Below are 10,000 nucleotides of genomic sequence, written 5' to 3' on the forward strand. Positions count from 1 at the left end.
CAAGGCTGTTAAGCTTGACACGGAAAACATTCCTGACCACAACAGGTGTCTAGTTTCAAAGAAAGACCTTGTCAATAGTCAACAGTAGGAAAGGATAGCGTCACTGTAATGATTTTATATCCAAAGGTTAACTTGCAACTTTAGTATCAACAATAATTCGCACGGTACCTGGACATTCTGCAAGTAGATGAAAATTGTAATTAAGTCCAACATATTAAAAACTTAAAAGTAATATCAAATTTGGTACATTTTTAACACCGTCTCAGAAGTGATATTTTTTTATATTTAACATTATTAATTAAGAGCTTTTTTTTCAAACATTCAAATTCATATTTTTTAATTAGTTATTCCATTTTGTATTCCAGTCTATCAAAATAAGATTATTTCCCATTTAAGTTTGATCTAAAATCATAACGAAAACCTCAAACTGAACGTACAATATCTTTTCCATTTTCAGACAATTGCAAACCCTTCAAAGAATTTAAACGTCTATTTGTAGTATTGACACTTGCATATGATACCACAATATCATTTCATTGACAAGATTTCACAATATTGTCGCTATCAAAAACATTTTTCATTGTAAGTAAAAATAACTTGTAACATTCATTTTCCATGGAATAGTAAAACGAGTTCAGCTCGATTCGATTGACATAATTTTATTTCCTTAAAATAATTTTCGGGGAAAGGGCTATGGAAGGTTTGGATTTAATGCTAACATACAAATAAAAGTCCAAAATGTTTATTCATGCTTCTCATACCTTTTATTGAAGAATTCAAAAAACTTGTGCGATATCTTTTTTTAAAGTTTCGCTAAAATTACCATTTTTTTTCTTAATCCTTATTAATATCCCCTGTTTGTCAATGCGTGGGAATTCAATTTCCACGTGGATTTTTATGTTCACTCAAAAGGGATTAAATTAATTTTCAATACGGTGTCCTCATTTTCAAGATTTTTTCCTCTTGACAACAAATTTATGGTAACCCCCCTTCCTCTCTCTCTCTCTCTCTCTCTCTCTCTCTCTTCTCTCTCTCTCTCTCTCTCTCTCTCTCCATCTCTCTATATATATATATAGATATATATAATGGGGTGTATGTATTTGTTATATTATATAATATATTATATAATATTCTAATATATAATATATATACAAAGAAATATATTATATTTTATATATATATATTATATATACATATATATATATAAAATATGGATATATATATATATATATATAGATATATATATATCTATATATATATAAAATATATATTATATATATATATATATATATATATATATTTCATTATTATTTATTTATTTTTTATTTTTAGGATTAGGAACGCCATCTGTACGAGCTCAAGGTCCGAGTTTGATACGCAATTGGGATTGTCTATTTTAGGCACGTACCGTCAACTGTATATGTGGCCTTGTGACGTAAGCAGAAGGTTCCGCCCAAAGTGAAAATTGGCATAGGCTAGCAACCTCATCTTAGCAAAATACTCTGAGGAGTGGAAGGCTAACATTTAAAACCACTTCAGAGAATAAAAATGCAAATGGTGAAACATATATATATATATATATATATATATATATATATATATATTATATATATTACATGCACAGACACACGCGCATATATATATATATATATATATATGTGTGTGTGTGTGTGTGTGTGTGTGTGTGTGTGTGTGTGTGTGACTTCCCCTGATTTACTTAATATGAAGTCGTTCCTGACATCATCCAATATTGAATTATGAAAGACACCACTGGGGCCTATGTATCCTAGAGGCCCTTTATATCTAGAAATGAAAACCCTCAGTCAGTGTACAACATGAGGAATTTGTGTTTTACCCACAGTACAAATGAAAGAGTTGCTCTCCTTAATCAGGGAACGGTCAACGACTTGCCTTTTGCCGCCTTCCAGCCCGACTGCTGGGTGCTTATATCGGCTTTTACATATCCACTTTTGCATTTGAAATGTCAAAAGAATTATTTTTTTTCTTTTTTATTGCATTGTTCATGTGATTGGGCTATTTCCATTTGGACGAAAACTAGATGATCCAAATTCATCTTGCAAACTTAACGGGATAAAGAAAATCATTCATCATAATCTTATATATGTGTGTGCGTGTGTGGTATATAAATGTATCTATTATAATATGCATATATATATGTACTTATTATTACGGGCATGCGTGCGTATGCATAGCTGTATAAATTGTACTGATGTAACCTCCGTTAACCCTAATCTTTATTCAGGGCGAAGGCGCTGAAGGGGATAGACCGCTTAAGATGAGCTACATATTCTTTGTTTTCGTTTCCTTCTTTTTTCTTTTTTTCTAATCTTCCACTCACTTCCTTGGGTCATTTCCTTGACTGGAGAGTTATGCCTTCCTCTCCATCTTTATTTTTCTTCTCATATCTGCGCCACGCTTCGAGGATACTCTCTATAACATTCCTTCTCTATTTTCTCGCTCGTCTCCATCTGCTGGGTTTCTCTTCCTGGCTTTATTTCCTGCCATCATCTACGGTCTTTTACCTTTTCCCGTCTTGAATTATTAAACTCCTTTCAATTTTTCTCGAGCCTCTCCTTCTATAAAAACAGAAAAGTCGCGCCAGACAAATTTTTGAGAGATGATTCAGTCTTGCATCTTTTTCCTGCTCCTCCTCCAACTCCTCCTCCTTCTCCTCCTCCTCTTCCTCCTCCCTTTTGAAATTCGTACCCTAGACGATTTTCTTTCTTGCCTCTTTAGGTATTTCCTTCACGCGTCAGAAATTGGAATGGCGTCATTTATTTATGCCTGTTTGTGGGAATACTTGTATGTATTGGCCAGAATTAGCCAATTTGTTGCCTGTGATTGGGAGGGGAAGATCAGCAAAATAAGAGGTGAAATAATATATGAGACAATCAGTTTCGCTGTGTATGTATATATATAATATATATTTATATATATATATATATAATATATATATATATATATATCAATATCGTCCACAGGAGAAAAGAGAATTAAAGACTCTAGTAGCTCGATAATTTCGCCTTCCACCAGGCCTCTTCAAGAGCTTTATTTTAACTAAACAGAATGAGCATTAAAAAAGAATTCATAAACACTTTCCCACTGGGAAAAAAAAATATCATAATTGTCAAAGTAAAAATTAGGTTGTTTAAATCATAAACAAATTGTCAAACCAGCAAATCAAACAGGTTAAAAGAGAGAACTATTCAACGATTTGGTGAATGGTCATTTAAACTTTTCTCTGAATTTGTACTGTTGGGAAACAATATGAAGGAATAAAGGGTCCAATTTATATAATGCCCTGACTTATATTAAAGTTATTTTGTTTGCTAAAACATATGCAAGCTGCTTCTAACAAATTTCTTGCAATCATATCTTTTTTCTTTGAATAATGTCTCTGTTTTGTTCCAAGGATAGGACAGCCACCAATTTTGTACATGTAAGTTCATAGCACTGTTTGGAGAATTTGTTCTTACACAATATCGATGCTGGGAAATTCTCTTATCGATATCTTTACGTTTTTGTCCCAGGTAGAATTTGCCACATTCACAAGGTATTTTGTAAACCACGCCTTCTTCTTGTTTGGGGCTGTTGCAAATAACTATCTTTCCTACTGTGTTGGAGTAAGAAAATACTACTTAAAGTTTAATAATCTCAAAGGATAAACAATATCACTGAATGAAGGGTGGAATGGGAGAACCAAAGTACTACTCATATCGTATTCCTTTTGGTGGTCGTTCTATAATAAGTTTGTGTTTAGCTAAGAATAAACATTCTCTATTTCCCTGATCGAAAAAGTTGTTTTTCATGCCAATTCTCGTGATAATACTAATCTCCTCGTCTAAATATTCAGGGCTAACTAGTCTAAGTGCTCTTAAAAGTGACATCTCAAGAAAGCCATGTACTTTACGTTGCGTGTATGGGTCGATTTTGCATTGGTCATTAGGTTATTGTTTGTAGCTTTTCTGTGAATTTTGAATTTTAGGCCATTATCTGTTCTTATTATTTTAGTATCTAAAAATTAATAGAGTTATTTGCTTCTTTTTTCCAATGGTGAATTTTATTGATGGTACTAAGGAATTAAGATCAGAGAGAAATTCATCAGTGTTGTGGTTTACATTCCAAACAGTAAAATGTCAATCCACGTATCTAACCCAATAAACATCATCTGGTAATATGCTGTTGGCAATACGAGTTTCATAGAATTCCATGTATATGTTAGACAACACAGGAGACAAACAAAGATGGTTACCCCATGCGACCCATCATCAGCACAATAGGAAGTGTACAATACCTTCTTTCTAAGTTTCTCGTAAATTTGTTAAAACCACTTGTAGGAACTATATCTAACTCCCACATTTCTAATTCAGTTGAATTTGTTAATGTAGTTCAAAATGTACAAATTAACCAAAATTGTCACATGATTAGTTTTGATGTACAAAGTTTATTTACCTGTGTACCAGTTTTAGATCTGCTTGAATTTTTAAATATGGAACTAAATAAATATGTTTTTACTATACCTGTTTCAGACATTTTGAAATTAATTAGACTTTGTGTAATAGATACATGTTTTGTTTTTAATAATAGCTATTATAAGCAGAAATTTGGAATGCAAATGGGCAACTGTTTGTCTCCTGTGTTGTCTAACATATACATGGAATTCTATGAAACTCGTATTGCCAACAGCATATTACCAGATGATGTTTATTGGGTTAGATACGTGGAATGACACTTTTACTGTTTGGAATGTAAACCACAACACTGATGAATTTCTCTCTGATCTTAATTCCTTAGTACCATCAATAAAATTCACCATGGAAAAAGAAGCAAATAACTCTATTAATTTTTTAGATACTAAAATAATAAGAACAGATAATGGCCTAAAATTCAAAATTCACAGAAAAGCTACAAACAATAACCTAATGATCAATGCAAAATCGACCCATACACGCAACGTAAAGTACATGGCTTTGAGATGTCACTTTTTAAGAGCACTTAGACTAGTTAGCCCTGAATATTTAGACGAGGAGATTAGTATTATCACGAGAATTGGCATGAAAAACAACTTTTCGATCAGGGAAATAGAGGAATGTTTATTCTTAGCTAAACAAACTTATTATAGAACAACCACCAAAAAGGAATACGATATGAGTAGTACTTTGGTTCTCCCATTCCACCCTTCATTCAGTGATATTGTTTATCCTTTGAGATTATTTTCTTACACCAACACAGTAGGAAAGACAGTTATTTGCAACAGCCCCAAACAAGAAGAAGGCGTGGTTTACAAAATACCTTGTGAATGTGGCAAATTCTACCTGGGACAAACACGTAAAGATATCGATAAGAGAATTTCCCAGCATCGATATTGTGTAAGAACAAATTCTCCAAACAGTGCTATGAACTTACATGTACAAAATTGTGGCTGTCCTATCCTTTGGAACAAAACAGAGACATTATTCAAAGAAAAGATATGATTGCAAGAATTTGTTAGAAGCAGCTTGCATATGTTTTAGCAAACAAAATAACTTTAATGTAAGTCAGGGCATATATAAATTGGACCCTTTATTCCTTCATATTGTTTCCCAACAGTACAAATTCAGAGAAAAGTTTAAATGACCATTCACCAAATCGTTGAATAGTTCTCTCTTTTAACCTGTTTGATTTGCTGGTTTGACAATTTGTTTATGATTTAAACAACCTAATTTTTACTTTGACAATTATGATATTTTTTTTCCCAGTGGGAAAGTGTTTATGAATTCTTGTAATGCTCATTCTGTTTAGTTAAAATAAAGCTCTTGAAGAGGCCTGGTGGAAGGCGAAATTATCGAGCTACTAGAGTCTTTAAATTCTCTTTTCTCCTGTGGACGATATTGACATATCTCATCTTCGTGTTATGAAGATTATATATATAGAAGATGTCCACGCGTAGTCTTCAAGCCTTCCTTAATCTTCACCCTGAATTACGTCAGTTAGTGTTTAACTACAAGAAATCTTTACTATGTGCTCACAGGAAGAAAATGCAGTTCAAGTTTTTAAGAAGTTGCCGCGAAGAATGTGTTGTCCCGAATTCTCTAGTTACAAAGTGCCACCGAAATTAAATAAAATGGAAACAGTTTTGGAAACTTGGAAAATGAAATACTGAAATTACACATTGATAACGCTAAAATAGAAACCAGGCAATGTTTCAGAAAAACCAATCGCATTAAAACTGAATTGCTAAGAAGCGTACCACAAAACTTTGTACATAATATTTTTACTTGGGCATATAATCACCTAAGGAGGGAAATACAGAAGGTAAGAAATCTCCACACTAGAAAATTATCAAACCTTATTTCACGTTCCCCATGGAATAATTATGGACAAAGCAATAATGTACTTAATCTTTCATCTAAAACCCTCTCCAACAACGAGAAAACAGCACTCGAATTAGGAATGAAATTTAATAATCCTTCAAAGAAACCAGACATACTTAAAATACAGAAGACCTTTGAAGAAAAGGAAAAGGATAATCACCAACACGAAAACAACGACAGACTAATTTTAGCCAAGGGAATAGTGTACAGTGCTTATATGAAACATGTTGATTGCTGCTTTTTTCCAAAACGGTTGAATACAGCACTGAAAAATGTCAAAGGAGATAACGAACTGCATATTACCAGAGCAGATAAGGCGAACACCATAGTCATCTTAGACAAGCATACTTATGTGGGAGAAATGAACAACCTATTGAACGACCAAGGACACCTACGAAAAACTAACTACCAATCCCGTAGAAAGAGTCAACGCAGAATTTCACAGGAACCTCAGGAATATTCTTGGAAATAACCAACACCTCATCAGCAAGTTCAGCATTCCAATGCTAAACTACTACCTTACTTATACGGAAACAGTAAAGACCCACAAAGATGGGTTTACCCAATGCGACCCATCATCAGCACAATAGGAAGTGTACAATACCTTCTTTCTAAGTTTCTCGTAAATTTGTTAAAACCACTTGTAGGAACTATATCTAACTCCCACATTTCTAATTCAGTTGAATTTGTTAATGTAGTTCAAAATGTACAAATTAACCAAAATTGTCACATGATTAGTTTTTGATGTACAAAGTTTATTTACCTGTGTACCAGTTTTTAGATCTGCTTGAATTTTTAAATATGGAACTAAATAAATATGTTTTTACTATACCTGTTTCAGACATTTTGAAATTAATTAGACTTTGTGTAATAGATACATGTTTTGTTTTTAATAATAGCTATTATAAGCAGAAATTTGGAATGCAAATGGGCAACTGTTTGTAATCCTGTTGTTTTCTAACATATACATGGAATTCTATGAAACTCGTATTGCCAACAGCATATTACCAGATGATGTTTATTGGGTTAGATACGTGGATGACACTTTTACTGTTTGGAATGTAAACCACAACACTGATGAATTTCTCTCTGATCTTAATTCCTTAGTACCATCAATAAAATTCACCATGGAAAAAGAAGCAAATAACTCTATTAATTTTTTAGATACTAAAATAATAAGAACAGATAATGGCCTAAAATTCAAAATTCACAGAAAAAGCTACAAACAATAACCTAATGATCAATGCAAAATCGACCCATACACGCAACGTAAAGTACATGGCTTTTTGAGATGTCACTTTTTAAGAGCACTTAGACTAGTTAGCCCTGAATATAAATACGAGGAGATTAGTATTATCACGAGAATTGGCATGAAAAACAAACTTTTCGATCATGGGAAATAGAGGAATGTTTATTCTTAGCTAAACAAACTTATTATAGAACAACCACCAAAAAGGAATACGATATGAGTAGTACTTTGGTTCTCCCATTCCACCCTTCATTCAGTGATATTGTTTATCCTTTGAGATTATTAAACTTTAAAGTAGTATTTTCTTACTCCAACACAGTAGGAAAGATAGTTATTTGCAACAGCCCCAAACAAGAAGAAGGCGTGGTTTACAAAATACCTTGTGAATGTGGCAAATTCTACCTGGGACAAACAGGTAAAGATATCGATAAGAGAATTTCCCAGCATCGATATTGTGTAAGAACAAATTCTCCAAACAGTGCTATGAACTTACATGTACAAAATTGTGGCTGTCCTATCCTTTGGAACAAAACAGAGACATTATTCAAAGAAAAAGATATGATTGCAAGAAATTTGTTAGAAGCAGCTTGCATATGTTTTAGCAAACAAAATAACTTTAATATAAGTCAGGGCATATATAAATTGGACCCTTTATTCCTTCATATTGTTTCCCAACAGTACAAATTCAGAGAAAAGTTTAAATGACCATTCACCAAATCGTTGAATAGTTCTCTCTTTTAACCTGTTTGATTTGCTGGTTTGACAATTTGTTTATGATTTAAACAACCTAATTTTTACTTTGACAATTATGATATTTTTTTTTTCCCAGTGGGAAAGTGTTTATGAATTCTTGTAATGCTCATTCTGTTTAGTTAAAATAAAGCTCTTGAAGAGGCCTGGTGGAAGGCGAAATTATCGAGCTACTAGAGTCTTTAATTCTCTTTTCTCCTGTGGACGATATTGACATATCTCATCTTCGTGTTATGAAGATTATATATATATATATTATATATATATATATATATAATCTATATATATATATATATGTATATATACATATATATATATATATATATATATATATATATATATATATATATATATATATATATATTACAAAATACATATAAATTAATAATCTGTAGTTAAACCTCAAATTCAAAAACACTGGAAATCTATATATAGTATATATATGCTATATATATATATATATATATATATATATATATATATATATGTGTGTGTGTGTGTGTGTGTGTGTGTGTGTGTTTATTTATTTCTGTATTTATCTTTTCATAATATTCACCGTTATGTAATGTTTGTTGTAGTAAGCACCAGGTGCGATTGGCCGATTAGAAATGCCACACGACGTTGACCTTACCGAAAAATACTTAACAATAACAGAAGCCTTAATATATGTATGATATCCGAAAACAAAACACGTGGGAAAACTTAATATAAACCATTAAAAGTTTTGATATATGGAAAGTAAATTCAGAATTAGTATTGCATCAGAATTAAAAATCTTGCTTTGTGGAAATTTAAAATTGACCTTCAGCTAACCTAGATTGTCCCAATTCACAGAATATAGAATTTGAAATTGAGTGGAGCGATTATATACCCAATAAAGATATGGTAATGTACGAAAGACATTTTGAATTATTCTCTTGAGTCCAGACAATTTTTTCTTGTTCGGAGTATTGCATTCGTCAATAAAGTTCTCGAATTTCCAACTTCACAGACATAACTTGCTGTCCAAGTTTAGAGAAATTGCCGGTGATGGCCCCTTTTTGTATGTTTTGATGAAGTTCTGGCGCGACGCAGGTTTATTTCCCTCTCCCTCCCCTTCCCCCCCCCCACTTACCCCTCCTACCCCCACCCTCCCCTCCCCCCCCCTCTCCCCCTCCCCTCACCTCCTCCCTCCACCTAAAAAAAGTGGGGCGGTCAGTGACAAATATACATGATAGAACTGTAACTTTGTACTCTTTGGCTTCAATGAAAACTATCTAGAGTAAAAATAACCAGGAACTCTGAACTGAAAGGAATATCTCATAATTATGAAGATTTTATTAAATTTAAATAAAATTTGGGGTAACAAATCCAGAGAAAAGTTGATTTCATTTACAATATGATTGAATCAAAATGGTGGAGAGAGAGAGAGAGAGAGAGAGAGAGAGAGAGAGAGAGAGAGAGAGAGAGAGAGAGAGATTAGCCTGCAATGCTGCCCTTCGCTCACAGATGCCTCAAAAGAAATGTACAGTAAGTGAAATCAATAGGCAATTTAGGGAAACAAAGCGAGGGAAAGAAGAAACATATTCCGGTGTGTCTCTAGAAAAGACACTTGGGAAACGAACTGTGGAGAGAAGTGAGAGATGAA

At 32.8% G+C, this 10,000-nt stretch overlaps 1 protein-coding gene across 1 annotated transcript in view; it reads right to left on the reverse strand.

Annotated features, from left to right (window-relative positions):
* LOC135224855 (uncharacterized) overlaps positions 1-10,000 on the reverse strand; it is a 27,448-nt gene that overhangs the window by 14,557 nt on the left and 2,891 nt on the right. The window contains exon 2 of the mRNA XM_064264180.1: positions 9,537-9,549. Coding sequence (XP_064120250.1) covers positions 9,537-9,549 — 13 coding nt within the window. The remainder of the gene's footprint in view (positions 1-9,536; positions 9,550-10,000) is intronic.

This window comes from Macrobrachium nipponense, chromosome 12 (assembly GCF_015104395.2).
Source record: "Macrobrachium nipponense isolate FS-2020 chromosome 12, ASM1510439v2, whole genome shotgun sequence".
Taxonomy (NCBI): Eukaryota; Metazoa; Arthropoda; class Malacostraca; order Decapoda; family Palaemonidae; genus Macrobrachium; species Macrobrachium nipponense.